This window comes from Mustelus asterias, chromosome 14 (genome assembly GCF_964213995.1).
Source record: "Mustelus asterias chromosome 14, sMusAst1.hap1.1, whole genome shotgun sequence".
Lineage (NCBI taxonomy): Eukaryota > Metazoa > Chordata > Chondrichthyes > Carcharhiniformes > Triakidae > Mustelus > Mustelus asterias.
Genome location: NC_135814.1, coordinates 42921117 through 42948346, shown reverse-complemented (window position 1 = coordinate 42948346; position 27230 = coordinate 42921117). Strand labels below are relative to the sequence as shown.

At 43.0% G+C, this 27230-nt stretch overlaps 1 protein-coding gene across 1 annotated transcript in view; it reads right to left on the bottom strand.

Moving 5' to 3' along the window:
• ifih1 (interferon induced with helicase C domain 1) overlaps positions 1 to 27230 on the bottom strand; it is a 128884-nt gene that overhangs the window by 81943 nt on the left and 19711 nt on the right. Inside the window, exons 2-3 of the mRNA XM_078228245.1 lie at positions 24377 to 24554; positions 10612 to 10842 (exon numbers count right to left, since the gene is read on the bottom strand). Coding sequence (XP_078084371.1) covers positions 10612 to 10842; positions 24377 to 24554 — 409 coding nt within the window. The remainder of the gene's footprint in view (positions 1 to 10611; positions 10843 to 24376; positions 24555 to 27230) is intronic.

The window sequence follows — 27230 nt, the reverse complement described above, 5'->3', positions numbered from 1 at the left end:
AAGGAATTAATGGATTATTCATGATTGGGCATGGCCAGAGAAAGAGGGCAATACTTCAGGCAAGTAGATCATGGCTGCATTTTAGAATGCAGATCTTAGTTGGAGAGTGAGTTTAGGGATATTGCCCAAGGGTCATATTTTCCAGGCTTGTATGAACAAAGAAGAATATGACCAGAGGTAAGATGCACTGGGAAGGAGAACGTAAACATGGAGGAGCCAAATGGAACTAGTACACAGGAAGGAAGTGGTACGCATGAGTAGGAAAAGATTGATTTCTGGGTTGGGGAAATGTGTGGTCAAAACCCTAATTTCTGCACGGATGGAAAGTCTCCCCGTCTTTGCGAAAATGGCCCCAGAAGCCCGAATCTGAAAGTCCTGTCCCATACCTGGACCCCACCGGGAGGGGGAGTGAGGAAATGGGGACAGGTAAAACTTAGGACATCTGTGGTTTACGGAGGCAGCTGCTCATGTTAAAGTATCGTTGCTTTCAGTCTGATGTGATGTTTGGAAGGAGGGAGTGGGAAATACAACTTGTGCATATTAGACCTGGTAGGAAAAGGACTAAACTTACTGGAATTCTTTGGAGAGATAGGAATTCTTTTAAGTCCTAGGACATCTCTGGGAGAGGTAAGGTGCCCTTTGGGAGAGGTCAAGTGCACTTTGGGATTTTTAAAAGTAGCCATGAATATGCATAAAAAGTGCATAAGGTAATTGTTACTGCCAAACTCAGTGGAACTGTCAAGGCAGCTATCAAAGGGAGCTGTCAAAGACAATAAGCTGTCAAACTGTTTAAATCTCCTGCCCATTAAATATTTGATTCTGCAGTGTTGAAAAATATCAGTGCTTGCTATTTCACTCTGTTGATTGACGTAAGTCTCAGGGCTACCATCACAGGATTGCATGCCAAGTTTCACAACTTATCATTATAACAGTAGGATACTAGTCATTTCACAGTTTGATTGACAGATCCAAGAGCTTATAAAGTCTTTGAAGTGGAACTATAAATATTATAAGGGATTAAAGGAAGTTAAATGCAGTGAAAGGTTTCTTTATCAATTAGAGTGTTTTTTAAAAGCAAATCCATCAATATACACTGAAGAAATTTATTTCATTTCAGCATAGATTCTGAAGTCTGCCCATGGTGGATACTGGGTAAGTTGGCATGCAGGGTCTAATGGTAAACGGTGGCGGGTGGGGGCATCATTAGCCCTGGTTAGCATCAGGGTTATAAAGGGTCATGGAGGGCATAGGTTGGCTTAGGGGTATAAAAGTCCCTGGAGAGGTAATTGGTGAACCATTGAATGGCATGGAGGGAATGAGAGGCCACAGAGGTGTGTACAGGGGCATAACTTAACCTGGAGAGTATGAAAGGCCATGCAGGGTGAATGGGAAGCATGAGGTGGCATGGACTGACATTAATGGGGCATGGGGAGTGTGCGGCAGGATGAGGGGTGAGTGCTAGTGGGCTGTTACTTTTGTTTCTTTTTTTTTATTCATAGCTGGGACAAAGTGCCAGAGCACAGAGATGGGCCAATCACTCAGTTCGGTTCCACCAATCAGCAGCCCCTGTGGTTGGCAAGAAGCTCTTTCAGGTGGCAAGTATTTCTCACTTAAAATCCCACTTCCACTCTGCACCCAGGCGCAACAATCCAAACCTTTGGGGCACTTTTTCAGGAGTCAGGTTTGCAGGGCTACAAATTCTCCCGACTCTGTGCACCTGACATTAGAGTGAAAATTTGGGCCCAGTTGAGATAAGAGAGCAATTTCATTATGTTCTGTTCCAATTGACAGATTTTGGAAAAGCGCTGCAATTTAAAGTATTTCTCGTTTAAGTAATAGGAACTCCCCTAAAGTGCAGGAAATGTCTTGTCTCCATTCAAAAGCTGATTCCTGAGCTTAACTGGGGAAAAGGTTTTGAACCATCATTCCCACAATTACTAATTTTTAGGACTTTTAACATAGAAGGGGCGGCACAGTGGCACAGTGGTTAGCGTTGCTGCCTCACAGCGCCAGGGACCCGTGTTCCATTCCGAAAACGGGTCACTGTCTTTCCAGAGTCTGCACATTCTCCCTGCGTCTCCGTGGGTTTCCTCCGGGTGCTCCAGTTTCTTTCCACACTCCAAAGATGTGCAAGTTAGGTTGATTGGCCATGATGGATTGCCACCTTAGTGTCAAGAGGATTAGCAGGGTAAATATGTGGAGTTACGGGAATAGGGCCTGGGTGGTATTGCAGTTGGTGCAGACCTGATGGGTCAAATGGCCTCCTTCTGCTCTGTAGGGATTCTATGATTCTATAGAACAATTTTCTAACTCACTGCATAGAAGTACAATGAAAAACACATGTTGTTCCAAAAAAGATGTTATGCCCTCTCTCACAGAGATCAGTTTTAAAGCGGGTCTTAAAGGAGACGAAGAGTTGGGAGAGATAGAGGCGTTTAGGGAGGGAATAGTTGAAGGTATAGTCACTAATAGTGGGGTGAAGGGAGGAAGGATGCACAGAGGTCAGACAGAGAAAAGGAAAGTTTAAGGGAGTTTGTAGATCTGTCGGAAGTTACAGATAGGAAGGGGCAAGTTCATGAAAGGATTTATACACAAGAGTAAGACTGTTAAGTCAGGAACACTGACACTATGGCTGGAATTTTACCGCCCTGGCTGCCAAGGGAATTAGAGCGGGCGAAGAGCGGACAATGGGAAAGTCTCTCGGGCAGTCTGACAGGACATACACAGTGGAGGATTCAGGAGAGATGGCAGTGAGGTTGGGTGGGGTTTTCCTGCCGTGCTCATCCCAAAGCAGGAAAATCCCACCCGAGGTCAACGGATCTTTGCATGGTCCGCCCCCTGCCTGCTACGATTCCCATGGCAGGCGGAATGGGAAAATTCCCCCCATAGTGTTATCAAATATCGAGTTGTAGAGTGCTATCAATGTACATGCGAAAGCTAACTTCATTGCTGTATATAATACTGCCAAGGGTCAGCATACAGATAAGGAATTGGAGGAGCCAAAGATAGGTCTTTAGATGCCAAAGGTAACCATGTGAGGCTGAACGAGAAGCCACTGCTGCGGATCCTCTGGCTACAGTCAGGTAGGCAAGAGTAGAACCAATTCTAGCGCCATCCCTCCAAGCCAGACAAACGAATAGGAGGCATTGAAGTTGGATATTGTGGTCAAATGTGTCAAAGGCTGTAGAGAGGTTAAGCAAGAAAAATGTACCACACTCACAGTCACAGAGAATATCATTTGGAAATGGGTTTGGGTCATTTCAGTGCCATTCCAGGTGTGGAGAAATTTAAACAGGAAGATGCAGCCTGAATAGTATGGCTGAAAGGAAACAGTCAACAGGTCAGAAAGCATCACACCATAATACATACTAGCTGCTATTCTAATTTACAGTGAGACTTTCATCTATTCATTACACACTAACTTCTCACAGATCACTCAAAATATTTTCTGAAATATCTTCTCATTTAAGATTGTCTACCTCAGTAACTGAAACTTCTACTGTCCGAAATAAGTGTTGAAACAAAAATTAGCAATTTCGCAATATAACGATAGTGTATGTATTATAATAATATAATAATTGTACATTTGATTTTTCATAACTTCTTTAAAGATTTACTTGTTGGCATCAGCCTCTCCCAAAAGCCTGGCCTTGGAACATTTGCTCATAATGCATCAGCATTATTCCATCATGATATGGCTGGCATTTATTTCTTCAGCTTAAGACTACTTAGCAGCTTGTCAAACACCCTTAAAAATTAAGAGGATAACTCTCAAAGCTTTGAAATAAAATTCTCACTGAGTAATGTTATTTTTGTAAAAGATATGTGAGCGGGAGAGAGAGAGTAAGTGAGAGGGAGCTGAGAGAGAGGTACAGTTTTTCTTCATTGACTGCTGTTTCAAATTTTAGAAAAGGCATTAGTTGAAATTCGAAGGCAATTTATTATCTAAACCTCTGTTTTATTGACATAACATTTTAATTGCGTATGCATGTAGGACAGAGGTTCTATTTTCCAACAACTATGAGATAGAAGGGGAAAAGAACAGACAAACGGAAAGAGAGGGAAAAAGTGTCATTCCATCTTCTAATTTGATTTAGGAAAAAATACTTGTGGAAGCAAACAAATGGCTGAGGGGTAAGATATCAAACATAAGCTGGCGAGAGCGTAGAAGGAAAACTGGTTGGAAATAAGGAAGCGCAAGCTCTTTGGAGAATCAAGTAAGAATTTGGGTCTAAAGCTAATGGTTAAGGATAAGCTGAATTATTGAGGTGCAATAAGGAAGGATGATAAATGGGACAGTTCAAAGGAAAAGAGGTGAGAACAATGATAGGAGTGATTGAGTTATAGCAAGAAAAATAGTGAAATAACTCCTCAGAGACCGGTGTCCCTTCACCAACTTCCCTTCATTTACAAACATCGCCACACTAAGAGTGGTTCAGGTACAAAGTCAGAATCTGAAGTGTCAGTAGAACTGACACTTCTCAATATATATACAGGTGAGATTGGCCAGGCAATCATTGCCTCAATCGGGGAACTTATACTCCAAGAGGCCCCGTAGAGGTCATTGTAAATGGGTAGTAAGAAGGTGATGGTGCAGGCAATGTTTAAGATTCCCCACCAGGGTAACTTAGTGGAAAGATGAGCTAGGGTCAGAAGAGACATAAATGACAATTGTTTTTTCCCCTTAAGGTGGTGGTATAACTTCAAAAACATAGGGAAGTAGTAGTTTGGAGAAGATAAGTTTGGTGGCTTTGAGAGGAAGTGGCTGAAGAATTTGGGCAATTTATAATGTTTGGGAGTGAGACTGGGTGAAGTATGAATAATGGGGAAAAGGATAGAAAAGGAGGCATTGCTGCCACATACTGTGCACAAACCCCACCCAAAATGTTGCCTGTAACATTGCGTGGTTCCTATTTCCAGCAGGATATATTTAGCTCAGTAGAATTATAATTAACATAACTGCAGCTTTGAGAGTATTTCCCATTCCCAATACAAACACCATTGGCTGAATTAAGAGTTCTCAAGATGAACTTCATCACCAACCTGTTCAGAGGGATAATGTTACAGAGTCATGGCAAAAAGTTTAAAATCTTGTAGAATTCTTAAATGAAATGGAAACATACATCTCCTATTACGTAGAAAATTCCTGGTGAGCCTTTTATCTAGATAGATAAAACCCCAAATTCTTGGATAATCGGCAACTGTATTACAAATATATCCACAGAAGGGAGTTCATTTAAAATAATGAAACAGGCAGTACATTTGTGATCTGGAATTATATTTCCATTCCTTCACTGTCGCTGGGTGAAAAACCTGGACCTCCCTTGGTATCAGAATGGCGAGTGTATCTACACCATTTGGATGGCAACTAAAATCTTAATGGAGGTTTTTTTTGTTTTTTTTTGAGTCTAACTGTTTTGAATGTGCTAAATGAAACTAGAAATGAAAATAGTGTTGTCTTTGGAAGAAAGTTTCAATTTTCTGTTTGCTATCTTGCTGACATCAGAGTTTGGCTACAAACATACCAATCGGATGGATTGTACCAGCCCTCTGGAGGGGGACTGGGAAGTGGGAGGACACTTATGTCTTCTTGCCACCATGGGATATTCCCAGAATGGTGCAAGTGCCCACTGACCAAAGACAGGTAGGGGTGAAGGGGACGGCCTATCTTTTTGGGCACTCTGTGGCCTACAGATGGGCCTCTAGCTCTGATGCCAGTGCTAGGGAGTTCACCCCACCACCCCTCCATCACTGGGACCTACATGCCTGGCATTGGTGCAATAAAAAAAATCTGATATGCCCTTTGAGGGCATCTCAACATAAAGACCCTTCCTCTGCTTCTCCCTGCAGCCTCAGTAGTGGGCATAACTATCGGTGGAGTTGCCAAGGCTGCCAGGTCTCTGATCAGGCTACCATCCTTAAACGGATGGATGTCATGGCAGCAGACTCTTAATTGGTTGCCGGCATGAAAATTTGCACCTGGAGTCTCAATGACCACTTGCCCAACTTCAGGCCCCACTTTCAGTCCTGGCAGCAGGATTTCACTCTTGTCAGTAAAGCTCTGGTTGATATGTGTCACTACTGCAAGATCACGGCCAGGATTTCAGTGCAGTCCACAGGAATCAGCATGATAGCGGACCTGCCAAGAGAATTGGGTGGGAATATCTTCCCTTTTCCAGCAATGGGAAAACTTCCTTCAATTTAGTGGGGGTGGCAGGAAGAGCCGCTGGAATTTACTGATGGCTCATGTCTCTCCCAATGCTCCTAAAGGATGCCCAGCAAACCCTGTAGCCTTGTGGCTGTGGGACCCCTCGTTCACACGTACTCTGTGCCCAATCAAGGGCACTGGCATCAGGATGCTAAAAGCCATCTGGTCTCCTGGATAGAAGCAACACACGACTCCCATGGTTTCTCCAACCCAATCACTGGAACTGAATTCCGCCCTATAATTGCTGCCTGATCCTTCCATGCAGCCAAAATAAACTCCATCATCATATTAGTTTAGTTTAGTTTTGCTCTACAAATTTTAATTAATCATTTGTCTTCTGCTGCAGGTTACAGATGGGGACATCAGGATTGCAGGGATTTTTAACAGCAGCATTTCAATTCAAAATGGGGCATCCACCATTATCAGTTCTTACCTAGCTCCAAACAGAAGGAGAAAAGGTCTACCAGATACACCAAATTCTGCTTCTGGTCATGAAGAGTCCACTTTGTGGGGTGTAATACAAATTTGGCAGGGCACAAAACAAGGGGAGGTGAAACAACCACCCTATCCAATTTTCCTTTTGTTGAAGTTTGCTATCAAAGCCTAACGATACAAATCGCCCTCAGCCATCTCCATTGTGAGTGAATACATCTGACAACAGGGTACCACAGTTGGAATAATTTGAGGTGTAACAATCAAGTAAAACTCTGAATCATCCAGACCGTTTTACTAATTAATGTATGTATACTTTAAAAGGATCTAAATAGCTCCAAGTTATTGGGTGACATGGATTTTGGAACCAACAACTGAGCAATATTGTGTCCCAATTGTATCAATTTTCACTCCAATTAATTATACCGCTTGAAATATGGATATTGCATTTCACCAACATTGGCATTGCAATGAAAATAAAAAAATATTGTACAGCACTTAATACAACCCTGACTTTTAATTAAGATTAATATTTTACTAGTGAGGCCCTAACATCATTAGTAAAAGCTGCTAACCTCTTGGCTATCTTCCACAGTGCATGTTTTGTGCAGTAGTGTATAACACATTTTCACGGCATCAAATGCTGCATGGATCAGCTGTGACACTGTGATCTTTGACATTTTCAATCTGGAATAGGGAACTGAACTGAGAATTCCTTCTGCCAATGGAGCTGTTTTGGAATAAACTTTATATTTATCAGTTGTTTACTTAATGTACAATTTACTAATTGGCTGGCACAAATGATAGTAAATGTATCCAAAGAAGAGTAAATTACTCATTAACTAATAGGCAGAGGAAGCAGTGCCATACCACCTTTTCCTTTAGCGGAAGATCAGAAGTGATCAGCGTGTGTGTGCGTAAGCATGTGTATATGTCCTTACTCTCAAGAACTACAAGTACCAGCTACCCTGAGCTCACTTCTTCCTTTCTGGCACTGAGATGAAGGCCTGCATTTCAGTCCTTTTGGAAGTGGTCCTAATACCTGTCAATACCTGCTAACCCACCGCACTTTTCTCTCAAAAACCTAAGTAGGCATGCAAGCTGGGTTGGGAGCCAGGCATCTGCCCTCCCTTGGTTGACTGTCACTGGGAGGGAGGCAAGTACATTCGTGTTGTAACATTTAACAAGGTTCAGCCAATTAAAGGGCAAGATGACAGAAACAGCAGAAGTCGCGTGGGTGTCAGCAGCTGGGGGGGTTCTATTGTGAAGCAGCTTTTTAATTATGCTCCAGCAACTTCTCACATCTAATAATGCTTTCATCTACATGCATATAAAAAAAATTGCAACTGAGTGCTAATACTTCCTATTTTACAGCTAGCATTCACAGTCAAAAGCAAAATGTTAGCAATTTACTTGGGGAAAGATTTCAGACTTATTCTCTAACTAAATTTAAGAGGTACAGTACTTGATAAAGCAGTTCTAATTTTCAATAATCTAACATTTTGCAAGGATATTTGCAACCATCAATTAAGAGTACATTACTGCCTATGCATGAGGATCGTCCAAATGCAGCAGGCATGCACTGAAGTATGAAATGACCTGTGAGGGAACAATGCCTTTTTGAATATTATCTGCAGAAATGATTAGAGCCATTAATTTCATATTGAAAATAAAATCAGTGGTTATAGAGTATAGCTACTTTATGATTATTTGCTTCTGCAAGTAGCATGTCATAAATAATTCCAGACTGCTGATTTATGTAGTGATAATGCACTGATTAAAATTCCAAATAATGTTATTTGCAGTGGGATTTACAAATATGAGAATTTTATAAAAGCCTGGATGGTGTAATGGGAAATTCTATGTTGGCAGTCAACACATTTGTTAATGCAGAAATGGTAGGAACAATAACTCTTTTATGTGATGAATGCTTTTAATTTCAAGCTGTTGTAATATTGGCCCTACAGATAAATATAAAGTTGAGAGTGGTTGGGAAACATGCACAATAATTAATAAGCTACTCCCTTCTTGTTTTGTTTCTCCCTTGGACGTGGTGTGGTTCCAAGGACATCACATGCATTCTGGTTCCTCATTCAACAGAGTGTTGTTCAGGTGTGATCTCAATAGTAATGGTATCAGAGCCTATCCTGAATGTACCCTCTCTGATATCCACACATCTGTGCTTTTCAGCAAGAACTGCAGGAGAGCTCTGAAAAACAAGAACTCTGCCTGGTTTTCTCCTCCCTGACTGAAGGTTCTTAATGCTTGGCTTAAAAGCTGAAATCTTCCTATTCTGCATGGTGCCTGTACTGACTCAACAATCTAGTGACCGAATAAACTTACTATGCCATCAGGTGAGTCCTTGCTGGGTTATCCTTCAACTGAAATGAGGTAGAGTGATGATACTGAAGGCTACTTATTACCCTAATAACAGCATAAATAAGGTAGTGTACCAGGCATATTTATATTGGTGTTTCTACAGATGTGGAGTTGTACTCCCTGCCAATATCATATCATTAAATCTTAGTATCTTGTCACAGGTTTTAGCAAATGTCCCACATAAGAACTGGAATGAAAAGAAACTGTTTCAGAGGCAAAATGAGCTATAAGGTAATGAAACATAAAATGAATGCTAAAGAGGGGAAAGGTACCATTCCTCCCCTTGACCCAATCTATGCATGCCAACCTTAGTAATATTGGGGCCTGAGATGGCGTTTCAGGTTGTTGAACTTTTAACAGAGAGATTGTCATCATGTTATTTATAAGCATATAAAATAACTTTTGTCAAAAATTGACTTTTTTTAGATAATTTTCTTTGACTTAGGTATTAATTTTACACTGTGCCAGTGATATCTTAATGATTTGAGCATTGCCAGGGTGAGGAACAGTTGCTCAGTTCTGACGATATGTGATGGTGGTACTTTGAAACTCTTCTTAACACAAAAATCTGGTTTAATCCAAATTTTCCCACATACTGCGGAGCTTTACCTCTACTGTGTGCAGTTTTCACCTCGGTGGGTTCCACACTGTTGACAACATGGCTTCCAGTGGGAAGTAGTACTTGGGACCAGGCTACAGGAGCAGATAAGTAGCCTGTAGCTGCGATTTGGGAGCAAAGGGTTTGATCTGATTTCTGATCCTGGGGGTCCTTGCATGGAAAGGGGTTTTTGATGGAGGAGGGAGATTGCGGGGCTGGGAGGAAACATTTCTGCTCCTCCAGTCCCACAGTGACACTTGACCTTCTCCCCAAGTCAGTCCTAGCCTCCCTTCAGCCTTCAGGATTCCCTACTGGTCACGATTAAGCCTGCAAAGCAGGTTAAATTATAGATTGTAGTCTCATTAAAATATTTAAACCTGAAGCAGACAGGTTAGAGGTGGGTTATAGTCAGGTTTGAAAGTAACATCTCACCCAACTCCAATCCACAATTCTTGAGGTGGGTTGGGGGGGTTGGGGGGGGGGGGGGGGGGAGTGGTTAAAAGTACTGCTCTGGTTCTCTGACTTACTGAGTGTTTCCAACATTTTCATTGATGAAAATTTCTTAATTGGACTTGACAAATGTGGTCATGACCAAGTTTGGCCAATTTGATTATGAAAATATATTTGTTCTAAAGTGGCACAGCAAGAACAGTGGGACTTTGGCTCACTTCTACTCTCAAATATACTCATTTTAGTCTTGCTGAAGTCAGACACCAAAAAGAAGCTACAGAAAGACCAAATGATGAATCATTGAGTCTCTCCACTAGTAATTGACTTGTAGTAACATTTATTAGGGCCAAGGAGCCTCCCTCATCTCTTAGTCTCAATCAATTAGTTACCCAAGAAGATCTAAGATGATGGTTTCAATGGAAGGGCAAATAAACGGGAGATTTCCATATTGAGAAAAGCATCTTACATATTTCTTCCTTCACTAACATTCTTGATGTCATGAAGCCACATGTTACAAATGATGTTTGCTGATAAAATCTTTTACCTGAATTCACAGACGGGTCCGATGAAGATTTGTCCAACTGGATGCCGCTATCATCAATCTGCCTGCTGTTTTGATCATTTTCGTCTGCAGTAACAGGGCTACCATACAGATCCTGGGATGCCTGTTCATCGTTTTCCACAGCTGACTTGTCCAGTTTAGCATCATCCACGTTGTTCTGCTCCTCAGTTACCAATTGTTCACCTGCTACATCTTGACTTTCTTCTGCTGCATCTGCATAAAAGAGAATAAATGTACTAGGTTAACAATGTATGCATAAGTGACATGATGTTCTCAGTTGTTCAAACCTCCAGTTTTATTATTTTCTTCCTTTTTTAGCTAATTCTGCAATATGCACCACATCATCCAGATGCTTATTTGGCTTAGATCTGAACACTGGTCAGACGATTGTGGGTTCAAGTTCAAAGTGTCATGGATCTGCCCAGCAACAGGTAAAAACAGTAGACAGACAACAGTAGCCAGCACTCAAGGGGGATTGTGAGATGCAACCTAACCCAACAATGAGATTAGTGGACAGAATCAGATGTAAATAGCTACCATCAGGAAACAGCTTACGCAGACAACTAGGAAATCAGGGGATGTATAAAGATATTAATTTCGAGAGTCACAGAATGTGAGAGTTGCAGACAGCCCAAATACACAAAGGAGAAAACAATAGAGAAACAAGGGTATAATCGTCAGCATCTGCAGAAGCAGGCAGGTTAGTTTAACATCTCACAGCCAAGAAAACATTGTAACATCTAAGAGCTGGAGAGGCCAGTTCTACAGCTCAGAGTCTGAGAGGCTATTTTAACATCTAAGAAAAAAATGCAAGAACCTTCATAAAGTCAATTTAATTATCTTCGCTGGACCAGGAGAAGACGTTTCCCAGAATTAATTGTCCGCTTTGTATTGTGTGGTAACTATAAGCTGGACTTGATTTATCAATTTATTTAATTTGGATGTTGTTTGGGAATGGGAATGTCTTAAGGAGTTCAGGGATTGCAGATTTATATATTTTCAAACGAGGAGTAATTGCTATAAAATGTGTATGTGTGTAGTAATTCATCTTTTTGTCTTATGGTATTGTCCTTAGTGTGTATTTGTTTTACCTTTAGTTTAGTAGTAATTGCTACACAACAACTGGGCTGATTATTCTCATTGGGGGTATCATGTGACCCCTCAGACCATCCTAAAACAAAATTACACCACCACAAACACAAACCGGTGTTTCAAATTAAGATGCTCTCGTAGATAATATCTGCATGATTTGTGCCAAAAGCAGGACTTAAGCACAGAAATTAGGCAGCTACTTCATGTAGCACTGCTGGAGTACTATATCATTGATGGTGCTATCTTTGAAATGAGAAGTTACATCCAGGTCCCATCTGCTTATTCATCTGGACATTAAAGTGACCATAGCTCTTCCTGAAGTTCTCCAACATTAGCTTCTGAAAAAAAATCACTGTTGTTCATTGTTTACCAGCCAATAAATATCTCCTGAATTGTTGGTTGATTTGTTCTAATTTGTCAAAGGCCTTACTGAAGGCCTTTGACAAGGTCCCTCATGACAGACTGGTGCAGAAGGTGAAGTTGCATGGAATCAGAGGTGAGCTGGCAAGGTGGATACAAAACTGGCTCGGTCACAGAAGACAGAGGGTAGCAGTGGAAGGGTGCATTTCTGAATGGAGGGCTGTGACTAGTGGCGTTCCTTAGGGATCAGTGCTGGGACCTTTGCTGTTTGTAATATATATAAATGATTTGGAGGAAAATGTAACTGGTTTGATTAGTAAGTTTGCGGACGACACAAAGGTTGGTGGATTTGCGGTTAGCGATGAGGACCATCAGAGGATACAGCAGGATATAAATCAGTTGGAGACTTGGGCGGAGAGATGGCAGATGGAATTTAATCCGGACAAATGTGAGGTAATGCATTTTGGAAGGTGTAATACAGATAGGAAATATATAGTAATTGGCAGAACCCTTAAGAGTATTGATAGACAAAGGGATCTGGGTGTACAGGCACACAGGTCACTGAAAATGGCAATGCAGGTGGAGAAGGTAGTCAAGAAGTCATACGGCATGCTTGCCTTCATCGGCCGGTGTATTGAGTTTAAAAATTGGCAAGTAATGTTGCAGCTTTATAGAACCTTAGTTAGGCTGCACTTGGAATATAGTGTTCAATTCTGGTCGCCATACTACCAGAAGGATGTGCAGGCTTTGGAGAGGGCACAGAAAAGATTTACCAGGATGTTGCCTGGTATGGAGGGCATTAGCTATGAGGAGAGGTTGGAGAAATTTGATTTGTTCTCACTGGAACAATGGAGGTTGAGGGGCAACCTGATAGAAGTCTACAAGATTATGAGAGGCATAGACAGAGTGGATAGTCAGAAGCTTTTTCCCAGGGTGGAAGAGTCAATTACTAGGGGACACAGGTTTAAGGGGCAAGGTTTAAAGGAGATGTACGAGGCAGATTTTTTACACAGAGGTTGTTGGGTGCCTGGAACTCATTGCCGGGGGAGGTAGTGGAAGCGGATACAGTAGTGAATTTTAAGGGGCATCTTGACAAATACATGAATAGGATGGGAATAGAGGGATATGGTCCCCAGAAGGGTAGGGGGTTTTAGTTAAGTCGGGCCAAAGGGCCTGTTCCTGTGCTGTAATTTCTTTTGTTCTTTGTTCTTTGTACCAAATACCCTAAAACAAGGTAACTCATCACAATTTTCCTCTTCTCAATGAACAAACTTATCACCTAGCCAAGACTAGAGATAGTTTTAGTCAGGAGGGCAAAAAGGCTTGTGGCACTCATTGAAGCAATATATAAGTGCAACACCACACTTCATCGTTCTCGAGAATTGAAGACTGATAAGAATCAGAAAGCAGACATTTCAATTGATTTTCAATGTAGTGGAATACATGCACAATAACATGTATAAAAAAGGTTAACTCAAAGGTAGCTGTAGTTGCAGAATAGAAATGTTTACCACCACACATTTTAGAAAAGATCATAGCTAAATATTATCGTGTCCAGTATCTTAAAACGCATGACCTTACAACTTCTAAGATAAAAAGATAAACTCATATATGATGGGAAGTGCCCTGTAATTTACTGTAGCTTTATGCTTTTACAGTTTAAATACACCAACATTCAATAGAACTTGTCGACATCTTACTTTCACCTCTGAAACATGATTTTCTGACAGACAAAACATGCACTATGATTATGTCATCGTACTGCAGGTTACAAAATCTATCGTTTTCTTAAATAGGATGGACCTCTGGCATTTGGAAAGCGAAAGTTTTTTTAGCTTTGAATAAAGGGGATGTTGTTCCGTTATTTTCTTATTTTACAGTGTTCTATTTCCATTGAGAATGGTCAAAGATACTGAGTAAAATAACAGCACCCATTAACTTCAGCATTGTACCTCATAACCTCAGTTTGGAAATACACACATTGTGCAGAAACAACCAGGTTCACTAACGGAAATATCCAGAGTATTTTAATTCTGTAATAAAATCAGTAGGCCATAAATATTAAAAATTGCATTTACAGTGTGCTGCAGAAGCATTGTATCTTACAATGGCTGTTTAATTATGATCCTCATTCACTACTCTTCAAGACATTAAATCATTTATTCTTTTTACTGTATGCACCAAGTAGATGCATACACAGTTCCAAAATTCTCATTTGCAAAATAACTCAAAGTAAATGAATAGAGGTCATCCATTAATTCTGGATAATAATTAAATTCATATTTTTAAAAGGCAATTGAGCACATCAGATCAGGAACATTTATTTTGTTTTTTCAAAAACCACAGTAAAATGAAGGGTTACTTAATACTACAGCTGTATTTAATACATTTCGAGCTGGTTCCCCTTCTATCTGGAACCAGCAATAGCCTGGAGTGGAGCCTCTTTGAAGTTAGTGACACTTTTCAATCCACTGGAATTCATTAGCACCAATTGTGGGAAAAACAGACCATTCGCCATCAAATGGTCCAAGCTAAATTGACAATCAGCAGCTAATCATAACTAAGCATGTCTTTATTGAGCAATCACTTCCAGTGGCCTGCTTTACACTTGGTATTGTACAAAACATGGCATTGAACGATGTGCTCCCTGTTATTGGCTTCTTTATTTGCAGCTGTATAGTCCTGAGCTATGAAGTAAAATACACTGGACAGTTTAATGAGGGCAAGATTCAGTCGGTTGATTCAGGACGGCAAGGCTCATATTCTTGAGGGTAACAGGGGCAAATTTTAGAGCAAGGGAAGACAATCCCAAAAGGGCAGCCTTCACTTTAGCCTGAAATGGCCCCAGTGTCATTGCAGAGGGAGAGTGTAAACAGGGCGCAGTGGGGAGCAGTTAAAATATTACAGCAGGATTGAGAAACCTTTAGGCTCTGATTTTAACTCTGGACCAGTTCGGGCAGGTGGACAATGCTGTGAATTAAAAACTCTCCCACTCTTTCAGTTACTCCAAGACCTCATTTGAACCTGACCAACCGGCTTCCCACCTCTTCTTGGAAGGAGGAACTGAAAAATCAAATGGATTAGAAGCTATCCTCCAATGAGAGGCTGCTAGGCTATCCTGGTGAGTCCCAGGATGGTTTGTTTTTAGAGGGCAGAGGGAGTGTAAAGGACAGGTGGAGGAGGGGGTTGCAATGAGACAGGCTTAAGTTTTCCTTGTGAGGTTTAGAGGAGCAGGTCGACTCCTTTAGGCCCGACAAGCAAAAGTAAAAATAATGAAAAATGTATCCTCTTTGGGCCTCTTCTGGCACCAATTTGCTACGTCACAGGTTTGGGATAGCCTGAAAATCACTTGTGCTTCCTACTGGGGCCACCTTGTAAAAATTACAGTCAGGTCTGACGAGCATCACGAGGACTTGATGTGCATTTGTTACAATGAGCTTTGCTGATTTGATGGGTGTCTCACTCCCAGCTCAGGGGAATTGGAATGAATCAGCAATCAACAGACAAAGAGCTTGAGCAACGTTAACTGCACAACCAATTGGTTTCTTGATTGGCTGGGATTAAAATCATTCTTCAGATGAGAGGAGGAAATGATTGATAAAACTACTGGAATAAACAATAATAACAACTTATATTTACGTAGCTCCTTTAGCATAATAAAATGCCCCACAATGCTTTTCGGGAGCATTAGAAAACAAATACTGAGTCACGTAAGGAGATCCTGGGCAGAATTTTACTGGTCTGCAGTGATGGCCTTGGAGGGGGAGCTGGTAAAATATCAGGGGAATGTGTCAGAGTGGAGCCCTGCCATCTTCCTGCCACCTGTCAAAATTCCCAAGGGAGACCAGGGAGTGGGATTGACCAGTGATTATGAAGCATCTTTTAAATTTTCCATGGGTTCCAAGGAGCGTCAGGGACTCACTGCTAAATGGAAATGAGAGCATGTTGTCAGGTGTGTGGTGATTAGAAATGACAGCTATTGAGTACAGCTGCATTGTCAACCAAGGCTAAGCTCCAGTTAAACAAAGGATGGAAAGGTCAGAGCGATAAAAGTTAAAGTAAAAGTTTATTTATTAGTCACAAGTAAGGCTTACATTAACGCAATGAAGTTACTGTGAAATTCCCCTAGTCAGCACACTTCAGCACCTGTTCGGGTCAATGCACCTAACCTGCACGTCTTTTGCACAGTGCACACTCATACAGGAAGAGTGTCTCCCATCTCCAGCGTAGCAAGGGCAGGCAGCACCAGGGAGGGGTTGAGAGACGTTGTGCCACAAAGGCTCTAATTCTGAGTGTGTACACTGTATTCTGAATTTAACTCCTCCAATGAACAGGAATGAGAGAGAGAGAGACCAGTTCAGTCACATGGAACTCAGCTGCAACAGCCAGGAGAGAACCAACCTCATGAGGGTGCAATGTGGTGCTGACAAGGAGAGCACATAGGGCCATGAATGCAGATTGATGCTCACAAAAGATACTATCCAGTTGAAAGGATTTACAGTCAATGGCTCAGTTTAGTGGAAATGTTGGAACACCAATGTCTCTGAAGACCATGTCTGTCTAGGCAGGTGGGAGCAAAGTCGGCTGCATGCTGGAAAAGGAGTTAAGGCCAATCTAATTTGGTGGCATCCATTGCCTGTGGCAGTGAAGATGACCATGGCACTCAATTTATATACGTAGACTTGTTCCAAAGATGGTTTGCAAACATCTCTGGGATTTCCCAGTCAGTGGTCCATCTGTGCATCAAGGAGATGATGTGCCAATTACCAGAGGACAGGGGAATACATTAGTTATTGTACAAATCAGGTCAGTCAAGGCAAGAGGGTGAAAGGATTCAGACCATGGCTGGATTCTCTCAGGTGCAAGGTATTTGACTGCACACAAGAGGCCGTCAAGGCTCCCTCAAAGCAGCCAGGTGCCTTAGTAAATAGGAAAGGATTCCACTCGCAGGATGTTCAATTAGCCCATGACCATCACAAGAGGATGCTGCAACAGTGTGCATGGCTCCTGGGAAGTTGGCACCATTCGTACATCCTGAGACAGTGCCAGGTGTCTCAGCTGCTAATGCCACCTAAATGTCTTTTTGGTTGGATCCTGGATGACAAAGGATATGTACTAAAGAAGGGCTAAAGAAATGGTTCTTACACCTGTGCAGAAGCCCATGACAGTGTTGAGGGCACCAGTAACCACTGCCATGGGACTACGAGAGTGGCAATCACACAGATCATTGGCCTTCTGAAAATGGGGTTCAGAAGCCCAGATAGATAGCCCTGCAGTATACCCCATCAGGGTCTAGTGTACTGTGGGATTATGCTGCACTCAACACAACCTGCCACTCCAGAACAAATAGTCTTGAAGAAACCTCCTCCTCTCCAAGGTGAAGTTGGTGAGGTTCTGGACCAGGTGGCAAATGGAAATGCACCCTTGGGTCCAAAGTCAATGGATATTGAGATGTGTCCGAGGGAAACACACTTAAAAGCAAACATTTCCCCTGATATGCTGTCAAATGCCCCTGAAGACGATTTAATCTTTTCCTTCAGGTAACCTTGATGGCCTTTCCTTAAGCACCTCTACCTTTTCCCTGGCCCTGTCATTACATCATTCTAAAAGGTATATTCAACATTGCCTCTCATTCAGTCCACATCTTTTCATCCTCTTCAACTCAAGGGCTCACTATATGGCAATGCCTTACAGGATGCTGAAGTGAGCAGATGAACTCCTATTGAATGCATGACAGGAACTTTAGATTTGCACAGATATTTAAAGCTTTGGCATTCAACAAGATACTACCACCAAATGAAACCCCAAGTGCAGCTTGGTGGATTTAGGTGAACGCTTCCACAAGCTCCTACATTGTGCTCTCCCAGTGCCTGTAATTGGTGTGGAAGCAGGCAGCTGCCATTTCTGCTCAGGTACATGAGATGGCTGGGCCTTGGGTGACCAAATCGTAGAGGGAGCCAGCACGTTTGGGGTCCCTGCGTCTGTGCAGAAGTCACCTCTGTCATCAAGGCTTCAAGCTCTGTTCATGTCACTGTCAAAGGGGAGAAAGATTCACCATCAACACCAGGAATGCTTTGAGGTGAGCCCCCATAGGCCTCAGGCAGTCATTCCTCCACCCTTTCATGGCCCATCTGTCCTCTCCTGCTTCCCTGGAGTGGTGGAACACCCAGAAATGGGTCCAGGCATCTCAGGGCAAGATCACCCAAACACTGTTCAACACAGCTCATGGATGAGACCATATTGTGGGAGTCAGTACACACCTCCTGCATCCACTTGATGGGAAGCTGCAGCTGGCTCCCCATTGGAGTCACTAATCTCACAATGGAGGAGGCTATTTGCTCATAGGCCAGAGAAATGACACCATTCAATGGATGTATGGACTCCTCCATCATATTTACACGGGTGTCAACAGCCTTTAGGAACTCCGACAGATGTCCACACATTCTTGCGCTGCTGGTCCAGCATCTGCCATTTGCTGATGACTCATGAAGTTCGCCACCTGAAGCAAGCTTTCCTCTCTCCTTCGAGGGCAGGTATCTGCAGTTGGCATTGCCTCCATTCACTACCTGTGTGTGTGAGCATTGCTCACCAGCTGATGCCACCAATTCTAACCGCACAACAATGCTCACTGACGTGGGAGTATCTGCAGCGATGGAGTTTGCGCTGGATTGATGTGACGCTGTCTCCTCGCATGGCAGATCCACCTCTGAGGGCTCATGTGGTCCCGGAACCATTGCTGTTCCCTCATCTGTTCTGGGACTTGCAGGTGGTGCTTTCAATTCCTGCCGCCAGTCCTTAATCCCGATGTTCCTTTGCTTCTCAACACCCACAGAGGCACCACTGTCAGCATTTGTAGACGGTCTCATGACCATCTCCATGGCATTGCTCACTCTGTATGAGCTCCATAGCCACCTCACCCTCAGTGACAGGCTGCCCTGCTGCAACCCAACCTACTTCCACTTCCTTCTCCTCCATCAGAGTCACTAGATCTCTGAATAGCGCCCCAGTCTCAGTTCTTCTCCACTCTCTGGCATTGTGAGCATGCTTTCCTGCAAATAAAGTGCACTGTCACCCTTAACTCACTGTCTAGCTGTGCCACCCAATCTGCGTTCCTTTTGTCATAAAGATGTGCTATATGGACTTAATTTGATATCTCATCAGCTGGTTTCACATCCTTTTTTAGAAAGGGACATTTGACTGAACATCAGACGCTGACTTAAAATGGCTGCCAATTTGCATCTCTGTGGCCACAGTCCAGTCCATGGAGATGTTAACTTCTGTGGAGCCCCAACAGACAATAACCTCTGTGGAGGTGTGAAAAGTTTTCTTCCTACCTCATCCAAATGGAAAAATTAACATTCAGGAATTAATTACTGGAACATGAAAACGTGATCACCTCAACTAACACAATGGTTAAGAGCAGCCATGTGTCAGGCATGAGATGATCAACTTCTTTTTACAATATGCACCTAGCACGAAGAGAGGTCACGTGATATAACCCTCCGCTTGCATGCGTGAATTTGGGATTTGGCAGAGATATTCTAATTGCTGGAGAGAGTAGCCGTCCTCTTTCTCTCCCTACAAGATTCCATCTAAGCTTTGGACCCTGCTTTGTTGAGTTAAATGTGTGTCCACATTTATACAACTGCTGGAAACTCTCGACTAAACGCTATTGGATTCCAGTGTTTCCAGGAGTGAAAAAAGGGATAGGTATCAGCCATGACACTGAAAAGTCACTGAAGACCAATCTCTGGATACAATCAGTGAATTTTGATTAATTCTTTTTTGAATCTGCATTTTAATTTAACTGAGTTTAACATCTGATACTTTGTAAAGTTGTATATTTGCCGCATGCTTGGAGCTTGAGTGTGCATTTGCACATGTTAGTGGAAAGTAGGACATATCTGTGCATATTTAACAGATTAATATTTTTACCTGGATGGGCTTTAGCATAATAAAGTTAATCCCTTACATGTTTAACCCAAGTATACCTGTCTGGCTTAATTTTTACAAACTGCACACAGCCAAATATATATCAAATTGGCAATGCCTCTTTTTAAAATTCATAGGGTGCGATCTTACCAGCCGTTCACATCACATTCCTGCTGCAGCGAGGTTGGAGAGTTTGGCGGCCAGCCAAATCTCCGTTTACTGTAGCGGGATGGGAAAATCCCGCTGGCGTGAACAGTAATAAGATTCTGGCCATAATCTCTGCTGCAACCAAACAAGGAATGGTAAAGGACAAGAGGAGTCATTACACCCCTCCTCACCTGGTTATAATACCCCAGCACTATGCCACCAGGAGATTGCAAGCAGCATTGAGTCTTGTTAATGCAACAATCACCTCTGACTGACCAGCTGGCAACAAGACCTTTTGGCTAAGATCAAGTGTCAGATCAAGCCCAGGAAAGGGTGCAATGCCTCATCTTGTCAGCTTGGATCTTGTTTGTCCCTTTTATGGAGACCATAAATTGGATTCAATTGGATTTTGAATTTATTTTTTGGAGCAAGCAAGAAATGGAATTGGGTTTGCCCGGTCCATTCTAAGCATTGGCTTTATAACTTTAAGGATGGAGCAAAATTATTTTTAAAAAGGCCATCAAGTTTGACCTGGCAAGCTGGGGGAGGGAGGAAGGGGAGGGGTGGTGGGGGTGTGGTTGGTGATGGGAACCTGAAGTGACATTGAGACTGTGGCAGCAGCAGCATGCCACCTGATTTTTACCCTTATTGCTAACCAAAATTCCAACCATAGCATTTTCCTTTTACACACCAGAACTTCCCGCTACTGGCCACCTATTATTAGCCAACTCCCTCTGCCTACTGGATGTTAATTGGCTGCAGACAGGGCAATACTTAAGAATGTTTCCCCATCTGCCCTTGCGATCGCACAGCTCAAATTTGATCTTGGTGTTGGGAGTTCCTCATGACTGGGAAGATCCTGCCCACCAGGTCAAAAATTTGGTAAAAATGTAGGTCTTAAGGAGTGTCTTAAAGGAGGAAAGTGAGGAAGAGAAGCAGAGAGACTAGGGAGGGAATTCCAGCGCCAAGAACCTAGACAACTAGGCACCAATAAAAGCAAAAGGCAACACAAATAAATGGTTACGCAAAACTAACAGAAGAAAAGGAAAGAAAGTCTACATTAGGTCGTGAAAGATTTAAGAAACAGGGCACGGAGTTCAAATGATGAATGAGAAAATCCAGGAACGCACAAAGCATTCGAAATCACACAGAAGTAATTAAATGGCATTAATAACCAGGGAAGGATACGACAGAGTTGCTATAACAAAAGCATGGCTTAAGATTGGGCAGGTCTTAAGGACTTAATATGCCTGGTAATACCATTCCTGTGGCAGTATTAAGACAGAATTGCCATGGATACAGCTAACAAATAAGAAAGCAAATTTCCTGTACGGGAAGTCATTGAAAAGAGGTAATCAATTTATAATTATCGTTACGAAGCAAGTGGAATGGTGAGAAGAATTTTCTTTTATTTTGAGAAGCATGTTGCAGCAGGTGGAACAGTTGAGGCTGACACAATTGTATCTTTACTGGGTAAATTGGGTAAGATGTTGTGACAGAGGAAGATACAGGACTACGGGTGGAATTTAATTAACAGCATGCGTCCCGCTGGTGGACCCAGAAGTACGTGGAGCTTCCGCTTTTTAAAAAGATTTGGTCATCGGATGTGGGCGAACATTTATTGTCCATCCCTCAGGGCATTTTCGAGTCACCCACATTGCTGTAGATCTGGAGTCACATGTAGGTCAGACCAGGTAAGGACAGCAGATTTACTTCCCTAAAGGGCATTGCTGAACCAGATGGGTTTTTACAACAATCGACAATGGCCTCATAGTCATCATTAGACTTTTAATTCCAGATTTCTATTGAATTCAAATTTCACCATCTGCCATGGTGGGATTTGAACCCCAGTCCCCAGAGCATTTACCCTTGGTCTCTGGCTCACTAGTCCAGTGACAATACCACTACACCACTGCCTCCCCCTTGAGTCCACCTCTGAGGGCGAGGAACACAGATAACTCAGAGGATACACCATCACATCCTTCCCCCGCACACTCAGCCATTGCCGAGACAGTCACTTTGGTGAGAACACTCCCGCGATTAGGCTCAGGGTCACACTCCGGTGAGGCACATCACAGGCACGTCCCAGAATGTGGCAGTCAAGGGGGCTGACAGTTAGAGTCCAGGTCCACTGCTGAGCCCCAGGTTGATGACAGGCCTCTGGTTACGGCTACATGAAGCTTGCTGGGGTTCAGTGACAGGCAGGGGAACACGTGGCGGAGATACCAGAGTTTACGCACAGCCTTGTGCGGACAGTGGAGGAGCCCATCCAAACCATGAGTGCTATCATGGCTCCAACTTGTGAGCACATCAATTCCTCCATGGAGAAGATGGCGATTGTCCTGGAGAACCAAGTCCAGCAAAATACTCAGTGGCTACTGGATGTGTGCTTGAACCTGCATTCTGTCACTCTGACAATGTGCCCTATACAGTCATGACTAGGCAAGAGGGAACGAGGCATAGTCCAGGTGCCCCTTCTCCTTTGGGAGTCAGGGAGGTGCTATTGGTTATTGAAAGGGAGAAGACACGCCAGCAATCCACCCTGGGCAAATCATGTCAGGGTGCTCCATGGGTGCACCCTGACATCACCATTGACCTGCCCTCAGCGACCCTCGACTCTCCCTTGGTCACCCTTGTCACCCTCTGTTAGCCTTGGCCTCGCCTCAATCAAACTTGGGCTGCCCTTGATTAACCTTGACCTCCCCTCTGGCATCCAGCTGTCTTCCCGCTGGCACCCACACCCCACCTTAGTTCAGCCAACACCCTCTCTCGAGCAGCCATGAACCTCCACTCCCCATCCCATCGAGCTTTCCCAATAAGAAAAGCAGCTTCAACACACTCCAAATCCACCTTGAGGACTACCTCGCCAACTCTGTGCCAGCTTTAACCAGATGTGAAAGTGAAGGGACACATTTCCCCTTCGCCTCCAACTTAACCACATAGGTACCATTTCATCTGTCTTTTAATGAGCATGCATGACATGCTAATACTTTACAAAGCGATTCCCACTGCCTGCCAGTGGAAAACCCAATTCCCTCCAAGCCGATACCAACTTAATTTGGCAACTTTTTCCCAATGTTGGAAACCTACTTAAGTTCCCCACCTGTATCTCTCCCCGCACCTTCAGCCACACTAAATTGTACCCTCTGAGGGAGAGCAGGACAATGAAGATACATCAGGGTGCTTCAGCAAAGAGTCAAAACAGATGCCATGAGTCTAATAGCTTTGTTCCGTGTTATAAACTTCTATAGTTCCATGATAAAATAATGAGATGTCAGAATTTTGCCTTTTGAATATTGCTGAAAAGAAAAATGCATGTTAGAATCCTAGAATCCCTACAGTGCAGAAGAGGCCATTCAGCTCATCGAGACTACACTGAGCCACTGAAAGAGCACCCTACCCAGGCCCAATTCCCTGCCCTAACCCAATCACCCACACATTGATCATGGCTAATCCACCTAATCTGCACATCTAGGACACCAAGGGGCAAGTTAGCATGGTCAATCCACCTAACCTAAATGTTGTCAAAGCTTCCTCATCTTGCAGTCATCAGGACAAACAAAAGAATACCAAATTTCAAACGATCGCAACAATTTGTACTATGGGGCAAAATTGGTCGGCAAGTCAACTCTGATTGGTCAAGGCGTCGCCATGGAGAAAGCAACAGGGACCTATAGGCTACCCAAGCTAACCGATAATTCAAACAAGTTTGCAAGGCTTGAACATACTCCTTTTGTTTGCAGAGGACAGATCCCTGTGAATGAGCGCATGTCACTTCTCACAAGTATAAATGAGCCACATCACCAGCTGGAGTGATTATCTTGTTTGTCAATGTAGCTATTATGAATCGTTCAAGGAGTTTTATTTAATGACTGGCAGACATTTACTGCAAGTCTGTAAATCTATTTTTTGCTTTAATCCATCAGACTTTTGGTTAAATTGAAATGCATTTAACTTACTACTTTCCCAATTAAATGGATGATAGGTTAATCAGTTTATTACTATCTACTTAAAGGTCTATTACAAAGTTGAGGTTCACAAATCTGTACTTGAAGTGCATATGCAAATCTATGACCTTGCAAAACAACTATCAGTACTGACTTAACATTGTGAGAAAGTAGTCAGCTATTATTTGTATTGCCCTTAAGACTGCTGAATATGGGTGCATCATTAAATACAGGAATATTTGTATGAACACAAGCAGTTCAAACCTTACCTCCTGTTTTACATAGGTCATCATCAATGCCAACTAATATGTTTGCAAGATCTCCATGTCCTGTCTGTTTTAGTGCATCTAAAAACTTGGAGAACCAGCCAGGAGGTTTCATCATTACTCGGCTCAATAATTTCCGGGCTCCTGCTTTATTTCCATTTTGTTTGGTTTCACTGAAGATCTGAAAGGACAGGTACAGATTAGCTTTAAAAAACATTGTCACAATTATGCATTGGTTTATACATTTTTCTATTCGTAAAATTTGGAATTGAGGAAGTCACTGAGAGAATGAATAGGACTGTTGGATCTTCAGCATTAACCTAAAGCAGGAGAGGCAAAAAAATAACATTCCACCCAAAGGATGATGTCTTTGGAATGTAGCACTCCCTCAGCACTGTACTGAGGTACCAATCTAGATCAGATGATCAAATTCCTGTTTCTGACTCAGAGGAACGAATGAGCTACAAATTGGGTGGTACGGTGGCATGGTGGTTGGCACTGTTGCCTTACAACGCCAGAGACCCTGGTTCGATTTCTGACCTGGGTCACTGTCTGTGCAGAGTCTGCACATTCTCCACATGTCGACGTGGGTTTCCTCCGACAATTCAAAAGACATGCTGGTTAGGAGCATTGACCATGCTAAATTCTCCCTCAGTGTACTCAAACAGGCACCGGAGTGTGGCAACAAGGGGATTTTCACAGTAACTTCATTGCAGTGTTAATGTAGGCCTACTTGTGACAACTTTAAATTGAGCCAAGCTGATGACATAATTATAGTCCCTATACTTCATGGGTGACACTGTGGCACTCACAGCGCCAGGGACCCGGGTATAACCCGGACATGATCCTAACATGTATTTCTCTTTTCAGCAATATTCAAAAAGGAAAATTGTGACATCTCATTATGTTACCGCGGAACTACAGAACTTTATAACACAGAGTCCAATGTAATTATTGCTCGGGAGTAGGAAATTAGAAACATAGAAAGATAGAAAAACTACAGCACAATACAGGCCCTGCAGCCCACAAAGTTGTGCCGAACATGTCCCTACCTTAGCGATTACTAGGCTTACCTATAACCCTCTATCTTACTAAGTTCCATGTACTTATCTAAAAGTCTCTTAAAAGACCCTATTGAATCCACCTCCACCACCGTTGCTGGCAGCCCATTCCACGCACCCACCACCCTCTGAGTGAAAAACTTACTCCTGACATCTCCTCTGTACCTACTCCCCAGCACCTTAAACCTGTGTCCTCTTGTGGCAACCATTTCAGCCCTGGGAAAAAGCCTCTGATTATCCACTCGATCAATACCTCTCAACATCTTATATACCTCTATCAGGTCACCCCTCATCCTTCATCTCTCCAAGGAGAAAAGGCCGAGCTCACTCAACCTATCCTCATAAGGCATGCTCCCCAACCCAGGCAACATCCTTGTAAATCTCCTCTGCACCCTTTCTATGGCTTCCACATCCTTCCTGTAATGAGGCGACCAGAACTGAGCACAGCACTCCAAGTATGGTCTGACCAGGATCTTATATAGCTGCAACATTATCTCACGACTCCTAAATTCAATTCCTCGATTGATGAAGGCCTGTACACCATACGTCTTCTTAACCACAGCTTCAACCTGCACAGCTGCTTTGAGCGTCCTATGAACTCGGGCCCCAAGATCCTTCTGATCTTCCACTCTGCCAAGAGTCCTACCATTAATATTATATTCCGCCATCCTATTTGACCTGCCAAAATGAACCACCTCACACTTATCTGGGTTGAACTCCATCTGCCACTTCTCCGCCCAGTCTTGCATCCTATCAATGTCTCGCTGCAACTTCTGACATCTCTCCACACTATCCACAACACCTCCAACCTTTGTGTCATCAGCAAACTTACCAACCTATCCCTCCACTTCCTCATCCAGGTCATTTATAAAAATCACAAAGAGCAAGGGTCCCAGAACAGATCCCTGGGGCACTCCACTGGTGACCGACCTCCATGCAGAACATGACCCATCTATAACCACTCTTTGCCTTCTGAGGGAAAGACAGTTCTGGATCCACAAAGCAATGTCCCCTTGGATCCCATGCCCCCTCACTTTCTCAATAAGCCTTGCATGGGGCACCTTATCAAATGCCTTGCTGAAGTCCATATATACTACATCTACTGCTCTTCCTTCATCAATGTGTTTAGTCACATCCTCAAAAAATTCAATCAGGCTCGTAAGGCATGATCTGCCTTTGACAAAGCCATGCTGACTATTCTTAATCATATTATACCTCTCCAAATGTTCATAAATCCTTCCTCTCAGGATCTTCTCCATCAACTTACCAACCACTGAGGTTAGACTCACTGGTCTATAGTTTCCAGGGCTATCTCTACTCCCTTTCTTGAATAAAGGAACAACATCCGCAATCCTCCAATCCTCCGGAACCTCTCCCGTCTCCATTGATGGTGCAAAGATCATCGCCAGAGGCTCAGCAATCTCCTCCCTCGCCTCCCACACTAGCCTCGGGTACATCTCATCCGGTCCCGGCGACTTATCTAACTTGATGCTTTTCAAAAGCTCCAACACATCCTCTTTCTTAATATCTACATGCTCAAGCTTTTCAGTCCGCTGCAAGTCTGCACTACAACCACCAGGATCCTTTTCCATAGTGAATACTGAAGTAAAGTATTCATTAAGTACCTCTGCTATTTCTTCCAGTTCCATACAAACTTTCCCACCGTCACACTTGATAGGTCCTATTCTTTCACGTCTTATCCTCTTGCTCTTCACATACTTGTAGAATGCCTTGGGGTTTTCCATAATCCTGCCTGCCAAGGCCTTCTCATGACCCCTTCTGGCTCTCCTAATTTC